Source organism: Lissotriton vulgaris, chromosome 7 (genome assembly GCF_964263255.1).
Source record: "Lissotriton vulgaris chromosome 7, aLisVul1.2, whole genome shotgun sequence".
NCBI classification, from domain to species: domain Eukaryota; kingdom Metazoa; phylum Chordata; class Amphibia; order Caudata; family Salamandridae; genus Lissotriton; species Lissotriton vulgaris.
This window is the reverse complement of record NC_141695.1, coordinates 793,106,847-793,126,442: the sequence shown is the minus strand read 5'-3', so window position 1 is coordinate 793,126,442 and position 19,596 is coordinate 793,106,847. Positions and strand designations below refer to the sequence as shown.

The 19,596-nt window shown below is 44.1% G+C and overlaps 1 protein-coding gene across 3 annotated transcripts in view; it reads left to right on the top strand.

The window, feature by feature from the left end:
* Window positions 1–19,596, top strand: part of SLC26A11 (solute carrier family 26 member 11) — a 300,059-nt gene that overhangs the window by 97,898 nt on the left and 182,565 nt on the right. For all 3 annotated transcript variants that reach the window (XM_086931048.1, XM_086931049.1, XM_086931050.1), the window contains 3 exons: window positions 2,284–2,476; window positions 2,594–2,679; window positions 3,009–3,088. In XM_086931048.1, coding sequence (XP_086787174.1) covers window positions 2,284–2,476; window positions 2,594–2,679; window positions 3,009–3,088 — 359 coding nt within the window. The remainder of the gene's footprint in view (window positions 1–2,283; window positions 2,477–2,593; window positions 2,680–3,008; window positions 3,089–19,596) is intronic.

Genomic DNA, 19,596 nt, shown 5'->3' with positions numbered 1-19,596 from the left:
TTCGTTGATCTCCCATGTGAATTGGATACGTTCATTGATGTCGTTTAATGCCATCAGTTTCTCTTTGGTGTTCATCCAAATAAAGAACAAATCATCAATATAATGTACAAATAGTTTAATGTTGTTGGTCCAATCCGGGTTTCCATAGATGTGATTCTCTTCATATTGTTTCATAAAAATGTTAGGGTACGTCGGCGCTGCACAATTCCCCATCGAGGTTCCGAATAGCTGTAGGTACCAGTTGTTGTCATATTCAAAGTAGCTCTGATAAAGTGTAAACAGCATGAGTTCCATGAGGAACTGTTGCATCGGTGTTCCAAGAGTGACTAGAAGCTCTTTAACGATCTCAAGTAAGGCAGTGTCCCGTTTAACCGGTTATTTTACCCACGTTTTGTTCACATATAGTTCACCCGTTCTGATATCTTGATCACTCACCGAGTCTTTCATTTGAGAGCACGCTCCCACAACCTCGCACCGTGCACAGTTTACATCTGGTATTCACCGGGTTGTTTGACTTTTTCCGTCTTTTCACTTTTGTTTTTGAAAAATGTACACTCAAACTAATACGTTATCGCTATCACCAGGTTTTCACTTGTTTTGACATCACTTTTACAGTGTCATGTTTGTTAACTCCATCACCACTAAGATTGTTTACTTATGGCTATATCTCTACATTGCAGAGCTCCCGGATGAAGGGCTCTTTTGCCCGAAATGCATTGGAGTGTTTTATTGAGAAATATTAATTTGATGTGCTACTATGACTGAATAATTATGGAATGAATTCCTACACTTTCATATGATGAACTTTTTGAGGATACTCAATAAAACTCTAAAAGAACACGATATTACCCTCAGTGAGTCTTCTTTTTGGAGAACTTAAGGTGTGCCCTACCGAGAGATGCACCCACTTCCTTTGGCTGCACTTCACTCTGACTTATTCCTTTGGCGTGCCTGGACGGACACGCTACCTTGAGGAGCACCCGAACCATTCTAACTCTAAGCCCCCAGCTGTCTAAAGTTACGATTTTTCACCTTGATACTAAGTGGCAGTGCGCCCTCCCACCTAAAAAAAAAAGTGTAAAAGAAAGACTCGGACACGTCTATGCTTTATTTGAAGTATATTCCTGACAATTATTTTTTATATATAGTAATGCTTTTAATAATAATAATGACTGTGTTTAAACATGGTTACTGATTCCATTGATCTGATGATGATTTTTAAAATGTGATTATTATTCGTGTACTGTGGAGACCCCCTCAACAAAGCCAATAGGCCTGCTTTATTTCAAATGACATCTCAATACAGTGATGTTCGATTTGGGGACAGGAGGTATTGTATTTTTACGGGTCATGACCCTTTATAGGCCAAATGGAATTTTATAATGTCATCCAAAGTATCTCCATCTACCTAATGTACATATTTGAGATTTAATGTCTAGTATTTATTAGTGTGTGTAATAAATGTCATTTTTATTTTGCAAAGAAACAGCACTGACTTGACAATAATCTATTGAGCGTTATTGTGTGCAACGAATGGCAATTACAAGCCCATATCACCCCCCCCCTAAGTAGACCTTGGACTGCTCTGCTTCGTTGCCTTGGCCAAGTCAAGTGCTACAACGAGGTGCTTGGTTCCCAGTAGAGAGACAGTTGTGGACCAATTACTTGCGCAGGCTTCACATCCTGCACAACTAATGACCCAATTTCTTACAGTAAACCAATAAAAATATAAACAAGGTGATGAGCTTTTCACAGCACCACATCATGATCGCGCATTTTATTCTTTTTTTTCTGAATTTGTTGGAATCGTAATTACTTAAAGTTAAATTTAAACACAACAAACCTACCATTTCAAGAGGTTTTTTTTATATCAAGGTATTCGAGAAATAAAAGCATACTTAAGTTAAAGTGCTTTTAATTTGAAACAAAGCCTTTTGATTGTACATATAAAAATGTTTATTTAACCAAAAGTTTTGAAACTCATGGTGTCTATCAGAAACAAAACTTTTAAAGAGTTAACCACATCTCACTAAATATTTTTCCGTCCACGTCTGCCTACCTTTGTTATCCATTCTAAATGGAGCTGGGACTTTTTTTAAATAGAAATGCAATATCCTACAAACCTACTTCAATGTTGTCCCTAGTTTTGGTCGGCGCGTCCTATAAGTAGTCTTAATGAAAGCCTTTGACAATGTAAATTTTTTAACAATGAGTTCTCTTATCTTTGTATGATTTACATTTATGTCACTGTTCGACTAACAATGTGCTTATCTCTCCGAACAGTATGGGCTATATTCGTCTTTTATGGGCTGCTTCATTTACTGCTTTCTGGGCACATCCAAAGACATTACTCTTGGTCCCACTGCCATCATGTCTCTCTTAGTCCTCTTATATACACACAATGACCCCAACTATGCTGTCCTGTTGACGTTCCTTTCTGGTTGCATTCAGCTAGCCATGGCTGTCTTACACCTGGGTAAGATATTATGCACTTGCATTTACTATATTGATGACACTGGTAATAAGGGCACATGGTGGTTTTGATTTAACTCCACACTCACTTAAAAAAACTTTCCAATATTTGTCAATCCAGGATTCTTGCTGCAGTTCATTTCATACCCTGTCATCAAAGGATTCACATTGGCTGCTTCGCTTACTATTGGCTTTGGTCAAGTCAAGGTGAGTTGGTCAGTAGCATGATTTCTGTGCTCCCTTTGGGACTAACGTAGAATGAGAACTTGCTTAGAGGGGTTGAATGATCTATAATCAAGTTAGCTGTGGCTGTAATGGTATGTGTATGTATGTTGCTGGGTTCCAGTATTTTGCACTGTGATTGTATGGGATTACGGGACTAGGACTACATTGGTAGACCGCTATACTGACGTTTGCTCATTTTTTGGCATATTGGTTATGGTTAAGTTGGAAGAAGGTGCGGGTGATAATGTTACATGGTTGAGTGGTGATGCATTGTGTTGTAATATTTATAATTTTACCCTGCATTTCAATAGAACATTCTGGGACTCCAGGGCATTCCACAGCAGTTCTTCCTCCAAGTGTATTGCACATTCCAAAAAATTGGTGAGACGAGGTAAGCTCTCCTTTTTATTCAGTTTTTAACTTCTGCAAAACCTTGTGATGTTAAGGGGCAAGCATTTCAGCAAGTGATATAGTAGAAACTTGCATACAGGATGGGGAAAGTATTGGTAAAGTTAGTAGGTTTACCTTTAATATGCAAATATATACCAACACAAACACACACAAATGAGGCCAGGCCTGTGGGATTATTTGGTGTTTTTAGGTCAAGCCTAGGGAGCGCGCATGCACTGTCTGGAAGACCTGCTGTATTCGATACAGAACTTTGCTACCGCCTGCTCCCTTCCCATTGGTTCAGTGTAGTGTCACTCTTTTTTTCTGCCTCCTAATTGGTTCAGGCAGCCATACCTCACTTCCGTTTTTCCTGCAGAACAACCCTGTCTAACTACAGTGTCTTTCCACTACCATTCTTTATCTAGTCTACAGAGAACTATTTGTTCTAATTGTTGCACCGCTGCACAAGTCTTGCTCGTCTTTGCTGCTAATGCTGCCAGGCCTGGCTCCCAGAGTGACTCTTAAGCATGCAGTTCCCAAGTGCCTTTCTGACCGTGTGCACCCAGCTCTTCTAAATAACCCCTCTGGCGCCTCTCCTGCTCCTTCTCCCCTAATTGTTCCACCTCGGCACGCGATGCTTTATTCCTTAAATATGGCAGCTGCACATTGTTTTTTTTCAGCACGGCACGCCACACAGTGTATACAGCAGGGTGCGTGCTTTGCTCGTGCTGCCATTCATCTAGAGCGGGGTGGCCTTGAATGAGAACTTTTTTGTATACGGCCGCATGTCATGGTATAACACGGCACCCACTGTCATGCTTTTTTTAATCACCATGGCGCCCGTTTAATGATCCATGTGTATAACGTTTGACATAAAAGACGCTGCGCTTTGTTTCAGCAAGGCGCCTGCTTTTGTGTTTCTTGTTTGATTCCTGTGCAAGACCTCTGCTTCCCCATCATCTCTGTCTAGCTCCCTCCCTCTCGCTGCCAGGGGAAGGGCAGAATGCAAGGGCTGCGCTGGTGCAAGGACCCAGAGGCATAGGAGCCTAAACAGCGGGCTCATGGCCGTGACCATTAACCCTACCCTGTTATTCCTAAACATCTTGTTTCATTTTCCAACATCTGCCGGCAGCCATTGCAGAGCAAATCATTGTGTACAAGGACAGAGCACCTAGAGCAAGAGGGTCAAAGGAGCCGAGTGCAAGGTGAGGCAGGGCAGAAACAAGTATGTATGGCAGTATCAGTGTGCAAAAGTCAGTCTCCATTTGTGCATTCATTTCAATATTCAACTATTCCTTAATCCCATTCACTCTGGGTAATAATGAATGCTGTACACGTTCCTCAATTTGTGACAATTTAATCATATGTTAATTACTGTTAGTGTGTAGCATTGGGTTATTGTGCATATGCCTCTATATGCACCCTTCTGTCCCTGTGCTTCAACCTCTGTGTAGTAAAGGAGTGGTGTGTTCAAGGGCTGCAACGAGCAAGAGTGCACTAATGCACAAACCCACGTTGCAGTACTGCGATCGTATGCATGACGACCCTCCCACCCAGGGTACAGCATCCATGTGCACACTCTAAATCTGCATATGCGCCCTCCTTCTTGCAGCACCAGAATTGCATGGTACTCTTCAGTGTGCTGCAGTGGTCATGTATGAATAAGCATCAGCACCACTCTGTGGCCCAGAGTGTAGTAATGCAATTTTATTGCATGATTCTATGGTTGCGTTTTCAGTCTGCAGCAATAGAATCATGCCTGCAAGCCTCTCTCTCTCTCTGCAGCAGTTTTACTGTGTGCATGCAAACGGGGATCCAGCAGTGCAATAGTGAGTGTGATCCTGGTAGGGACTGCAGTCACCAACATGGCCCTCATTTTGCAGCAGTGACAACGTTTTTTACGGTTTAAATCTTTTTATTTGTTTTAGACAAGAAGGAAAACAAAGTACACTACTCTTCAGAATCAGTGCCTTAGAGACCACAAGGTCGTAATAACTATCAATACCCGAAGGTATAAGCATGGAGCGGGCTCTTCAAAACATAACTAGGAAACATAAAAGACCTCTCCCACCTCCCTCCACTCGTCCACCTGAACCAACAAAAAAGAAAAAAAGGGGGGGGGGGGGCTGAAAAGGAACCAGATGGAGCTTAGCGTTGTGTTGTACGGCTGGTCTTGGGGTCAGCGCTCGGGATCTGTGTGTCTGGAAAGCGAAGGAGTCGGAGATACCTAGGGCATGTGAGCTCCCGGAATTCGGAAATCAGCATAGCGAGGAAAGGCCGCCATAGCTCAGGGACTTCAGAACCTCTGCCCGCTAGTGTGAGAGTGAGTTTCTCCATACCCAACACCGACCACAGCCGTTGGAGCCAACCCGTATGCGTTGGGAGTTGGGTGGAACGCCAGTGAATTAGGATATTCTGTGTCGCCGCACCTAAAGCAAAAGTAATCAAGCGACCCCTCCTCGATTTAAGGGGATATGTCAGTGGATTAGGCAAACCCAGGTGGACATAGGCGGGAAAGCGTGGGATTTGTGTCTTGAAGTTGGAGTCAATTTCGTCAAGGATTTGGGTCCAATATGATTGTATACAAGTGCAGCTCCATAAAATATGCTCCAGGGTGCCCACCTCCCCACACTCCCTCCAACAAAGATTGCTCCGGCGTGGGTCAAAATGGTGAATGCGTTCAGGCGTGTAGTACCAGTAAGTGACAATCTTGGTAAGGGTCTCCATGAGTCCCATGTCGTACGCTGAATGTCTCGCCCTGTAGTAAATGCTTTCCAATTCTTTGTGAGACAGTGTTCTCCCCAGGTCTCTTTACTATCTAGAATGGCCCGCGTTATAGTTGTGTGTGATGTTGGATAATAGCATTTTATAGATATCAGAAATCAGTTTCTTGTCAGAGGTGCGTTTTACGAGCCATTTTTCGTATGGGGTCAGGAGACGCTGGGCTTGTGGTTTGATTGTTGAATGCAGCACCCAGTGTCTGACTTGTAGGTAAGGTAAACACTCTAGTTCTGGGAGGCCGTAATCTTCTTTAAGCTGTGAGAACGGGATTATGCCGTCCATGTCAAAAAGGTGACCCAACGATCTGCAGGGAGAAGAGCGCCATGACTTAAAGGCATGGGGAACCATGCCAGGTTGAAACTCTTTCTATGAGAACAGCTGTGTTCCTTTTAAACTACGCAGGCCTTTTTTTGTGAAGCATGCCAGTGTTCCTGTTTTCGGTTTCCCCTCTGTGCCCTCAGGTAGGAGCTGTCTCCGTGCAAACAAAATTCCTCCCCACACAATTGTACAACTAACATTTCCAATACAACCCACATAATTCCACCCCACACACATCCACTACACACCAAACAAAAACATAAAAAATACATTTTAATTTACAACACCAATAGCTCTAACTCTTGCAAATGTGAGACCTATTGCTTTGCAAATACTTGTTTACTGTATCTATGGACATAGTAAACATGTTTGGGGACATGGTAAGCTGACTACGAACTAGGGGCCTACTCCTGTCTATTTTCAAAGTCCACAAACCTAGTGAAGTATTTGCTATGTACATAAGTAAAAAGAAAACAACTGTAAAGAAGGTGCCTTTTTCATGTCCATACACCAAGTAAACAGATAGTCTAGAAGGTTGCTGACGTTTCAGCAAAAAAAGTAATTTTTTAATTGAAAAAGTAGGTGGCCTGCCATTGGCTGTCCCTTTTAGGGTTGGGGATAATTAAAGATCCTTCTTCCTAGTCAGACATCATCATCTGCAGCCTCCCGGCCATATAAGCAAAGTGAGGGTCAGACAGCATTTCTAGCAGCCATTGATTAGTCAGACAAATAATCCAATTGACCTCACAGCTCCCGGCTCAGTAAGTTCCACCCCTGGCCCTTGAACACAGCCCAGGCAGTAATTAAAACACTGTATACTGCAGAGCAAAGACACTTTTTTAATCAATCCTCTGTGGACCTATTAACCAGTAGAAAGTGGAGCATGAGGTTCATACCGCTCAGCTAGTTACGATCACCTGAAGCCGCCAGGCCATTCAAGAAAAGGCGCGGTATGGCACCATATCCACCAGCCACCAATATGTAAGGCAAGCTACCAGACTAGCCCATGGATCCCTGCATAGTAAATCCTGTCCTTTGCCCTCACCATAAGGCTGTCATCTTTTCTTTTTCTCCGTCTCCCCAACATTGCTGTTAAATTATGAAACATGTTATAGAGGCCACATAATAGAAGAGCTTCCACCAGGCCCTGCTAAATCCTCTGATATTCTGCCTCCCAGATCAGAGAAAAAATTTGCAAACCTACCTACCAGTGAACCTCAGTGCTGAGTCTGCACTTCCAGGACTCTGCTGGCTGGAGTAGCTGCACCCATATCCGGAGAAATGCACAGTGTAGCTGACAGACCTAAACCGTAGGCTGGCATGAGGTGTCTGGAACTTCCGGAGGTGAGGCCTGCTTCTTAAACTGGGATAGTGAGTGAGGGATCCTCCAATCTACCTGCGTAGAATGTCGGGCCTGTGAACAAGGGGCACAGGAGCCTCAATGCATGGAAGCAGACCGGCAGAGGTGCTGACCCCGCTCTTGTACCACAAAAGAGAGAGGGCGATTAAAAGCAGAGGGCAGACCCTGCAGTTGGAAATGGAGCAGCCCTATGGGCCCTCACGCCGATCCAAATAATCAATGGACCACTGAGGTAGAGGTGTCCCCTCCATTCTGCCCCCAATGAGTGGTGGCCCCTTGTAAGTACTGCTGCCCATATGTGCATGAGGGGAACGAACGACTTGAGAGACTGCGCACTGCTTCACTGACCAGAGCGGCTAGACCATCCCACGGGGCTAGAATGAACCAATTAAGCAAGCACCTTTTTCAGCGACCCTCCCATGATGGCTGTGCTGCAGGTGGGTCCTCCTTCTCTTTGGCCCAAGTGGAGTGTTTCCTCCACTCGGACAGCACAAGACAAGAAAACCCCTGGAACTGGGGTGCAGTTGTTCTCTGCAAGCTGCCTGCGGGGACAAAGTGGAAGGCTCAGTAAGGGGCTCCTCTGCTGCCAGTGGGGGGAGTGTGACTGCCACCCACTGCACTCTCATTTTGGGGACATTCCGCTGAGTAGCTCATCGATGGGATCTGTTCAGACTTGACCTACAGGCCAGCCTCCTGGCTGTCTTCCCTTGCTCGATGATGAATATGGATCCTGGAGATCTAAGGTAAAAGATAATTATTTCCCTGCTTGTGGCAGGCCAGGCTCAATAAATTTGCCAAGTTGGTGCTCACTGGTAACTCGAAAACCTGGTGGAGATGGGACCCGAGGATCGAGGGATGGAGGAGGGGACGCCCACAACTCTGACACGTCAGCTACCCAGCAAGCCATAGAGAGCACCAGAAGGTCCGGGACATAGATAAAAGAGGTCGACACCAATATGATTGTAATACAACAGGAGCTGCTAAATATAGTGGTGAGGGTAACAGAGGCCAAAGGCAGAATTCTGAGGTGCGCAACCTGAAATCCGAGGTGCACAAATAGACCTCTTCTAACAGAATCCTCCTGAACTGAGTTGAGGATGCAGAGGGTAAATCCCTCAAGCAGTTTCTGTTGGGGGTGAAGGGTGCCCATACAGAACATTTCCTACTACAGTACTTCCAATCATGGGTACCAGTGGAATACCTCTTGCAATGCACATATTTACCACCTTAGAAAGGGTTAGTATTCCTGGTGCTGATAGCCTTATACTCCAATTCACCTCTTCTAAATTTGCCTTTATTTGTGCCCTTTTCTACCGACCCCCGGATTACATGCCTTCATTCCCTCAACTCTTTGGAGAACAAATATCTCATTTGGCTCTTAATCATGCCAGAATCATTGTTGTCGGTGATTGTAACTACTGGCCTCTAGATCCTGGCGAAAGCAATCTCTCTGTAGAATTCTCTGATTTATTGACTGGCTTAAACTTCACCCAAAATATTGATAAGGCCAGTCACATCAGGGGGCACATTCTGGACCAAGTCTGGACCTCCAATATTACCATCACTCCCCCTATCATTTCTCCATGCCCCTGGCCTGATCATTTCCTTATTTCCTTTGTTATTACTCAGATCCCCTACGTCCCCACAACTCCTGCCAATAACTTCTTGGCTCGAAATTGGACTCGAGTTGACCAGAGCGAATTCCATAGTCTTCTGATCTCCTCTGCCCCCAAGGAACTGTCTTCCATCTTCGCCCAAGCTTCTAGCATTGTTAACTGGCTGGAAACAGCATGTGATAAAGTCGCTCCCATGAAAAAAATTAAAATCAAGCGTCCTCATGACGCTCAGCGTTGGTTTTCAGAGGAACTTAAAAAGTAGAAACTAGCCCTGCGGCAGGCTGAACGCCGCTGGCGGCGCCACTATATTCCTGAGGAGAAAACTACCTACATCTCCCTACTAAAACAATATAAAAATTCTATCTTACAAACCAAACGTACATATTTCTCTAAAAAAATTATCAATTCCTCGTCCAAATCCAAAGATGTCTTCTCCATTGTTAACGAGCTCACTCTGCCAGATCGGGTATTAGCTAAGCCGGTCCACTCTCAGGCACTATCTGACTCTCTAAACACCTTTTTTATCGAAAAAATTGTTCTAATTAAAAACAATATTCCGCCTTCTGTTCCTTGTCTGGTCCCCACTAACATTAACAGGAATCCACAGGAATTAGATCATATCCCTCTAATTTCCATGCCTGAGTTTTTGGCTCTTTTAAATAGAGTCAATTCTGGCTCCCCAAATGATTGTTGCCCCCCTGAGGTCCTAAAAGAAGCTTTTCGAGCTTGCCTCGCTCCTCCACTCTCACTACATAACAGTTCCTTGATCACAGGCACCGTTCCTGATTTCTTTAAATGTGCCGCTGTGGTGCCCATTCTTAAAAAGCCCAATGCTGATCCCTTAGTATTGAGTAACTCAATCCCCACTTTCCTCAGTAAGATTCTAGAGGCCCATGTGACTAACTGTCTCGGCTCCTTCATCGAATCTTCCCAATTCTTGGACCCCCAGCAGGCGAGTTTTCGATCGGGGCACTCCACTGAGGCTGTCATCATGGCAGTGATGGATGAGCTCAGGAAGGGAGCTGATCATAACATCCCCCAGGCTCTTGTGCTGCTGGATTTGTCGGCTGCTTTCGACACAGTCGATCACACTCTTCTGATCGACCGTGTCGGCAGCGCCGGCATCCGGGGCACAGCGCTAGAGTGGATCAAATCCTTCCTACTTCATCGCTCCCAGGCCGTCCATCTATCCTCTTTCTCTGCCACCCCTGAGAAACTAACTTGTGGAGTTCCACAGGGGTCAGCCCTATCACCACTTCTATTTAATTTATATATGCAACCTCTGATTCACTCCCTACACAATCACCCCGTCACCATCTTTAATTATGCTGATGATATCCAAATGGTCTTCAATCTTTACCCTACATCGGCATCCATCGCCGACTTTCAATCTACTATGATTTTTATTGGCGAATGGATGAGTCAAAGCCAATTGAAATTGAATCCCAATAAAACGGAGCTGGTCCTAACAGGAGGCCCTCTTAATCCATGGAACTCTAACTTCTGGCCACCGTCTTGGGGCATTGCTCCTCCTCCCTCCGACTCTGTTAAGAGCTTAGGGGTTATCATCAGCAAAGATTTTTCCCTCACACCCCAGATCAAGGCAGTTACCTCGTCATGTTTTTTCCATCTACGGCGAATTCGAAAGATTTCTAGGTGCCTGACCACCGAGTCCCTGGTTTTAGTCATCATGGCATTGGTCATCGCACGTCTTGATTATGCCAATGTTCTTTACGTTTAAAGTTAAGGAGGTAGGTCCCGGGACGTGGGGTAGGCTGGACCGTATATAATTTTTAGAAAAACAAGTGCCACCCCCACCGATTCTCAGTGCTCTTTACTACGAGCAAACAAATCAAAAATGAATTACAGATTTGTTTGGTATATTTATTTTTACCTTTTGCTTTAGAAATTCCAACGTATACACTCAGACGAGTTGTCCGAGAAAGACACTCAACATGTAACTACTAGACAATAATGCAACAAAAAAGAAGAATATACATCACAAAATTCTCGAAAAAGATTTCAAAAAGGAACACACAATTAGTATGATACACATTTCATAGTGAATGATCGTTTAGCAACATTCATTAAATTGATTGGAACATTTGCTCAACCAAAAACAATATATACTCAATGAAGGAGACACGTTCTGGAAAAACAATGGAAGAATGTAGACAAATTAATCATATAGTCAGTAAGACCCAGAAATAAATTCTGTATCCTTTGCACATTCCTCCAATGATGCCGACGCGTTTCGAGACCGTAAGCCAAGTTGACGGACTCTCATCAGGGCTCATTCAATGTGGTTCTAAAGGTGTGTGTTAAAAACAGAAAAGAGAGCGACATGTCACCAAATGTATTCAGTATCCAGGTGACTACCCCCACTGCCCCTCTAGGCCCATTTAGTACCTGAAAGTGGCTCCAGAGGCCTGATCTCGGGGATCTGTTTGCACCAATACTTGTAGCGGGACCGTGTTATCTGTAAGATAACATCAAGCTTAAAATGCCATCAGGCAATGCATATTCATTTAGTACACACGCGGGCGAGCCCGCGAAACATCAAAGAAGAAATCATCAGATTCATACCTAGGACAGTACCAGGATTTCTCCCTGTCCCTTTCTCATTTCAAGTGTCCCGTCGTTCCTTCTTTATACCTGTGGAGTGCGAACCAAAGTCGCCGCATTAGACTATTACAACGACTCACACATTAAGAGTGCGCAAAGATGTTTAAGAACCAACGTTTTTGATTTAAAACCGCCTACCTGGAGGCTCGGCGTTTTCTCAATGGTCTCAGGTAAACAGGCGTGCTGTTCGTTCAAAACTTGCATTATTGTCTAGGAGCCACTTTCGGTACTAAATGGGCCTAGAGGGGCAGTGGGGGTAGTCACCTGGATACTGAATACATTTGGTGACATGTCGCTCTCTTTTCTGTTTTTAACACACACCTTTAGAACCACATTGAATGAGCCCTGATGAGAGTCCGTCAACTTGGCTTACGGTCTCGAAACGCGTCGGCATCATTGGAGGAATGTGCAAAGGATATAGAATTTATTTCTGGGTCTTACTGACTATATGATTAATTTGTCTACATTCTTCCATTGTTTTTCCAGAACGTGTCTCCTTCATTGAGTATATATTGTTTTTGGTTGAGCAAATGTTCCAATCAATTTAATGAATGTTGCTAAACGATCATTCACTATGAAATGTGTATCATACTAATTGTGTGTTCCTTTTTGAAATCTTTTTCGAGAATTTTGTGATGTATATTCTTCTTTTTTGTTGCATTATTGTCTAGTAGTTACATGTTGAGTGTCTTTCTCGGACAACTCGTCTGAGTGTATACGTTGGAATTTCTAAAGCAAAAGGTAAAAATAAATATACCAAACAAATCTGTAATTCATTTTTGATTTGTTTGCTCGTAGTAAAGAGCACTGAGAATCGGTGGGGGTGGCACTTGTTTTTCTAAAAAAAAAACTTAAAAAAAAAAAAAACGTTCTTTACGTTGGCATCCCCGCTTACCAACTTCGCCAATTACAACTGGTGCAGAATCAAGTGGCGAGACTTGTTTTCGGCCAACCTAGACAGCAACATGTCTCCCCCTTATTGAAAAAGCTTAATTGGCTGCCAGTGGTGAAACGGGGCATTTTTAAACTTGGCTGTACCACCTTCAAATCATTGACCAGGCTGGGCCCTGCCTTTGTAACATCCAGGATTCATCGTTGCGTTCCGTCTCGTAACCTGCGCTCCTCGCATCATAACCTTCTTTTGGTCCCCTCCTTTAAGCGGAAGAAACACAGCGGCCTTGGGTTTTCCTTTCTAGATCCCAAGACTTGGAACTCTCTCCCCTTAGAACTACAGTCATCCTCCTGTTTCACTTCCTTTAGAAAACTATTAAAAACTCATCTGTTCCGCCAAGCATATGATGATTAACACTGTTCCCCTGCTTCCACCTCTGTTCATCTGTCCGAAAGCGCCATGAAACCAGTGGTGACCGAGTGCTCTACAAATAATTTTTACATTACATTACAATGCTTCACAGTGGAGATGGCACATGAGGCATTTATGCCTCTGCCTGGAGCTCCCTCCCTCCAGGCCGATCATTGTCAGGATTCAGAACCACCAAGATCATTACATCATCTTGCAGGTGGCTCAGGGGGGGGGGGGGACCCTTACCATGAAGCCAGAAGAATCCTGCTGTTTCTGGATTACTGCAAAAATAACAGGTGATGGACAGAATGCAGAACAATGTCATACATTCACCCCAGTACAGAGATCTGGGCCTAAATCCATCGTTTTTTTGCTCACCATGCCTTTCCAGGTGGAACCCAGCCATATGCAAATCAGTCTTGACCCTGTGCCCCATGGGAACAGTCCAGCCCGAACTGCCAAGCCAGGTCCTCCCTGGACTGGAAACAAGCATCCAAGGACCGGTTTTGGGCTTTCAGCTGGACAGGGTGTGGGTGTTTGATTGGTTCAGATGCTCCGTCCATCACCACCCCCTTTTGTACCGCTTTGTTCGCCTTAAGTTGGCAGGGTATGCTCAGACGTGAGTCCCTTGCTCACTTTGCCACTGGATTCAAGCAAGCCTGGCTGAAGACGGCTGAAATGCCAGAAACCGGTCCTAGGAATCTTGAATCCGGTCCAGGGAAGGCATGGCTTGACAGTTCAAGCTGGACTGTTCCCATGAGGCACAAGGTCAGACTGATTTGCTTATGGCCATGTCTGAACTTGGGTGGCAGAGTGGGCTAAAGAACGGTGATGGATTAAACCCAGATCTGTTGACTGGGTGTGAGTGTTTGATTGGTTCAGATGCTCCGTCCATCACCACCCCCTTTTGTACCGCTTTGTTCGCCATAAGTTGGCAAGGTATGCTCAGACGTGAGTCCCTTGCTCACTTTGCCACTGGATTCAAGCAAGCCTGGCTGAATACGGCTGAAATGCCAGAAACCGGTCCTAGGAATCTTGAATCCGGTCCAGGGAAGGCATGGCTCGGCAGTTCGGGCTGGACTGTTCCCATGAGGAACAGAGTCAGACTGATTTGCATATGGCCATGTCTGAACTGGGGTGGCAGAGTGGGCTAAAGAACAGTGATGGATTAAACCCAGATCTGTTGACTGGGTGTGAGTGTTTGATTGGTTCAGATGCTCTGTCCATCACCACCCCCTTTTGTACCGTTTCTGGATTACACCAGGATGATTGGGCAGTTGAGCAAAGGGCTGTGGTTTGGGTGGGAGGGCTGAATGTCTCGGGCTGGACTCCAGGGGGCTGCTGTAGGTAGGTTATGCCTAGGGAGAAGCGCCAAAGATAACACGGGTGCAGGGGATTGGACAGAGCTGAGAAGGATGCGAGGCTATGCTCTGGCTCAGTCGAATCCTTTTGACGATCTGGCCGATGGTAAAGACTAATTGGTGAAAACTTGGATGTCCTTGGCCCTGGGGGTTCACACATTTAGAGCCAGACGCAGCTGACATCCACACTGCCCTTTTCTCTGTGTTGAACTATGCGATTTTATGCGGTTGCTCTGAACCCCTGATTGGGTGAGCTAACATAGAGAATAGAATGCTGGGGACAGAGTGGCGGCTGAATGCATGATTTCTTGGATGACTCTTCCCCGTTTGCAAACATACATAGGTGCATCACATTCTAGAAGTATAAGGTGGGGAGTGAAGGGAAATCACTTTTGTGTGTATGGAAGAGGGTGGGGAGTGTATGTATGTACACACACACACACAGACACACACACAGGTCCATTCATATTATCAGGCAACACAAGTGGTAGTCCTTAAACTCCCCCACCTATTGATTCTTCCTTTGTCACTGAACATGGATGTTAGGGAATACTCATTTTCTGCATTATCCATATGAAGGAAAGGTAATTACACAAAGAGTATGAGAGCTTTGGAGTGAGAGACTTGGGAGAGAACCCACTCTGGGTGGGAACCATGCTTCATGTGACTGTGGCCCTTGATGGATTTCAGCAGTGTGAAAGGATTGGCATACCGAGGTTAGAAGATATAATATCTGCCACTCATGTGAGCACCTTCCTTAGCCCTCAGGAGAATTAAGATTGGCCCAAACAACACTTTTTAGATATCTCCAGCAGCATCACAGGCTGCATAGGCACATTAAGGGCCTAACTGATCTCCCTGACTTTACTCCACTGGAGGCCAAACTCCTAATGGGGCACAAGGGCTGTAAAAAGATCTAGTGCTCATACTGCTCCCTAATTGTTCACTCACCCAATATCTTTGGCCTCCTTAGATTAGCTTGGCAGAGAGATGCAGGTGAGCTCACAGAAGAAGAGTAAAGCGCAAACAACAAAATGGTCCAAATGAAGACTACAAAATTAATTTTGAAAAGAGAAACTCTCACACGTGACACATTTTGTTTACTGAATACTTTTGGGAATAAAAATGAGAGAACAGCAGAAGTATAATGCCAGAGCCAGGGGATATACAAAATATTGCCTACATTAAAGTTTTGTAGTATATACAGAACATTTAAAGCATGTTAATGGATGATCCATCTTGTTAAAAAGTACAAAAAAGGGTGCTTGTGTAAAGTGACAAGTGATCAATATTTACTAACAAAATAATGGAATATGAACTGCAGTGCATGCAAAAAACTGCACATAGCCTGTCTGAGCTGAAGATCTAGATCCTACTCAATATAATTATGGCAGAGGTAATGCTTTAATCAATCTAATTACTCCTCGAAGACAATCGTTGGAGAAGGAGATACAATGTATCGAGAAGCGCCATTTCTGCAAATAATTCAAACGGCTCTTGTACGTTTGATTTATGCAAGAGAACTAGGCCTACCTACAATAATAAGGAAGGGTCTCATTCTTTGTAAGCTGCACCTTTTCAATTATTAATTTTCACTGGAATTTGATGCATGAGCCCTAGAAGAGGAGCCCAGGTGCATTCGTCCATCTATATGTTTGCTCGCCCAGTTGAGGGTTGAGTACCTATGCTTCTCTAGGTTGCCCCTCTTATCTGTCCTGATGAAGACCCACATTAAACGTTTGAGTGACCATGTGTTTACTTGGCCGAAACCTTCAAACGCTTTATTATCTATGCCTGGACTGAACCATTGTTCTTGAAGAGGAATTTGATTGATTAAAGCATTACCTCTGCCATAACAATATTGAGTAGGATACATATCTTCAGCTCAGACAGGCTGTATGCAGTTGCTTGAATGCAATGCAATTTATATTCTATTATCATATTTGTAAATATTGATCACTTGTCACAAGCACCCTTTTTTGCACCTTTTCACCTGATGGAGCAACCATTAACATGCTTTAAATTATCTGTATATACTATAAAAACTTTAATATAAACAATATTTTGTATATTCCTTGGCTCTGGTATTGTATTTCTTCTGTTCTCTACTTTATATTCCCCCTAGAGTTCAGCAAACGATTAATAAAATTGTGCGTCTTGTGATAATTTGTTTCTCTTTTCAAAATAACTTTTCCAGGTCCCATGTGGACCATTGTGTTCTATGTGATTAACTGTACCCAGGTCCTACGGTCTTTTGGCTAACCCCCGTTATGTTGAAATGGTACACAGAAGATGAGTGCCAGGAGGCCAGGGTAGCCCCCAGAGAGGCAGCCATTGCCTAACAGTTCAGAGTGATCCAGCTAAAGGTTTCTCAACAGGATCTTCATGACCTTCCTTAAGCTGTGATGCTTTGGGAGGATTCTATCCGCTGCCTGTCTAAGATGTGGAATTGCCCAGTTGACTTCCTCCACACCACGTGGCTGTGGCGAGTGCTACTGCACAAGTAGTGTGTACTGGGCTCTCTAGGGGGGGTATTGGCCTGGCCCTTAGACCCAGACCCAAAATGTGCTCCTTCACATAACAGCTGATTCAGAAATTAATAGATAGAAATCAGCTCTGTTACATATAGGGCTGCTAGTGACCAAGCAGGGATCAGTAGAGAATTGAGACGTGAGTGCCCTCCAACGCTCAACAGCTGGGCTCGGAAGGTGAATAGCTACCTGATATTGCAGATTCATGTTTTCGAGGCCCACACAACCACAAAAGCATAAGAGGGGATTGGTGAGGCTATAACGGCATCACATAGAACATGATCAGTAGCTCCGGCAAGACTGGTAATACATTATCCGATTAGTGTACATTTTAAATGTAAATGCTGGACATGATCACTTACATTAATTTCTCAAAATATTTGCCTTGTCTGATCGTTTTTACTATTACAATGTTGTAGGAAATCTCAGATTTTTCACCTTTTGCTAAACGCTATTTTTGCTGGTTTGACAACACTTTAGCCCGCTAACTATTAAATATGTACATGTGCTCCCCCTGCAAACATGGCTGAATTGACCTTATTCCTAATTGGTATATTTAATTTGTCTATAAGACCTAGTATGTAGATTACAATGTTTACTAAGGACCTGCAAGTTAAATACTACTAGTATACTGCAGCACCTATTGTTCTGTTCACTACACTCTCAAAGCAAACTCTGCTTGAATCCTGCCCTGTGTAGCTTGACTGCTGCAGTGGTAACCCTGCAGTGCGACCTGTCAAAAAAATAACCCCTTTCTACAGGTGAAAATCTCCCTCTTATTATTAACAAGACACCTCTATGTAAACATTGTAGCCTACAAGATAGGGATGATAAAGCAAAGTTGGTGTTCTATGCTATGGTGTTGGCCCGGAGGGAAATTTGCAAGTTGTGGGTTTCTGCTGATCCTCCGTCAGACTTGTCTTATGAGGGCTGTAGCAAAGCTGGACATGGTCGGCCAGCATAAGAAGACATACAGATTTTGGACTCCGTTCTTAAATTGTTATGGGTGAAGGATAAGGGGGAAACTGGTGAAGGAAAGGGTGGAAGAAAGTCCTATGATTAAGCCTCTCCGAAATCTTGGTGGAAATATTCTTAATGGAAGGCCGGTTAAGGGAGTGCACTGCCTCCCAAGAGAGCAACATTTCTATCATATGAGATGAAGTCACCCTAGGGTGCTATCGTAAGAGAAAGGGGTGAGGAGGGGCAAATGAGGACAAAAAAAAAGATAGGGTACCTAGTATTTAAAATTAGGACATTTAAAACATTAATATTACCTTGTATCTACAATGATGAGGCCCAAATACAATTCAATGGAAAAGTATACTTTTTAATAAATATTAAGGAAAGGTGACATTTACAAAGTTACATTTTCCTTGCCTGAAAGTGTTGGAGATTAAGTTGCATTAGCACCCTAGCAGAAGCCTAGTCAGGGATTAACCTTGAATACTCGTAAAAGAGGTGTGAAATGCCTCGCAGGCGCATACAATAGGCTGACTTGAATGGGCAGAGATGACTCCTGTAAGCTAAACAGAATATGCAGGCTGGGGGCAGTGTTAAATCCTGCATGACAGGTCTTTTTAGCCACATGTAACCCTTGGGCCACACTTGAGAGGGAGAGAGCAGAATGGCAGGAGAATTCCTTTGGACCCCCTGTCTGGTTGCTGAAGGACCTTGCTTTTCTTCTAACAGGCACCTGTCTCTGGTTTTGTTCTGGGTAAACTGCCTGCTTCAAACTGGACTTTGGTGTTAGATGTGGGAGGACACTAAGGTTACCATTATACACTCCCTACTTAAACTCCAAGCCTCAGAGCCCAGGTTTAGTGTGCCCATAGACCTTTGCCATCTTTGATTTGCCTTGGCACATTACATTTTGCATCTGTTTGCAGTAAGGCAAACAGGAACTACTGCAAAAGTTGGTTTGTCAGGACCAGGGAACTTTTATCCCATTGGTTAGAGAGGTGCCAGGAGTCCCCACTCCCACTTGCTGGTGATAGGCATAAAAGTGGCATCCTGAGGCACCCTTTTCAGAACTCTTTTTGGACCTTCAGAAGATGAGAAGACTGCACCTGCTCTCTGTAAGCTGAGAGAAGCCTTAAAGTACATGGCCTGCTCCCTCTTGTACCCAGGACAAAGAGGTGGACTTCAAGGGTCAGTTGGCTTGATCACCTATATGACTGCTTGAACACAACCAGCTGCAAGAGGCTCTTTTTCCTGGCAACTTAACCTGGACTAGACAATGCTGTTGACCTCTGCCTAACACCAAGTGAGTTCCTAAGTGCCTTTCCTAATGTCCTCGGGGCACGAGAAATGTACCAGAAGAAAGACTGGAAACTTGAAAACTTTTCCACCAGACCAGTGGGACTTAGAAACTTTTTCAAACTTTCTGCTTCACTGACATTTAACAAGACTAATCCACTGGGTATGTCTGACACAGGCTCCGACTCGGTTGGCCTGAAAATGCACTTTGGTCCAGGTCTACCAAAACCATTGACTGTCATTGGTACTTTACTTTTTCATGATGCTACTTAACTCTTTAAAAATTCATATTTCTGGGTCCCCTTATTGAATTTATCACTTTGTTTATAACATTTTCCTAATTTGATTTGGGATTTAT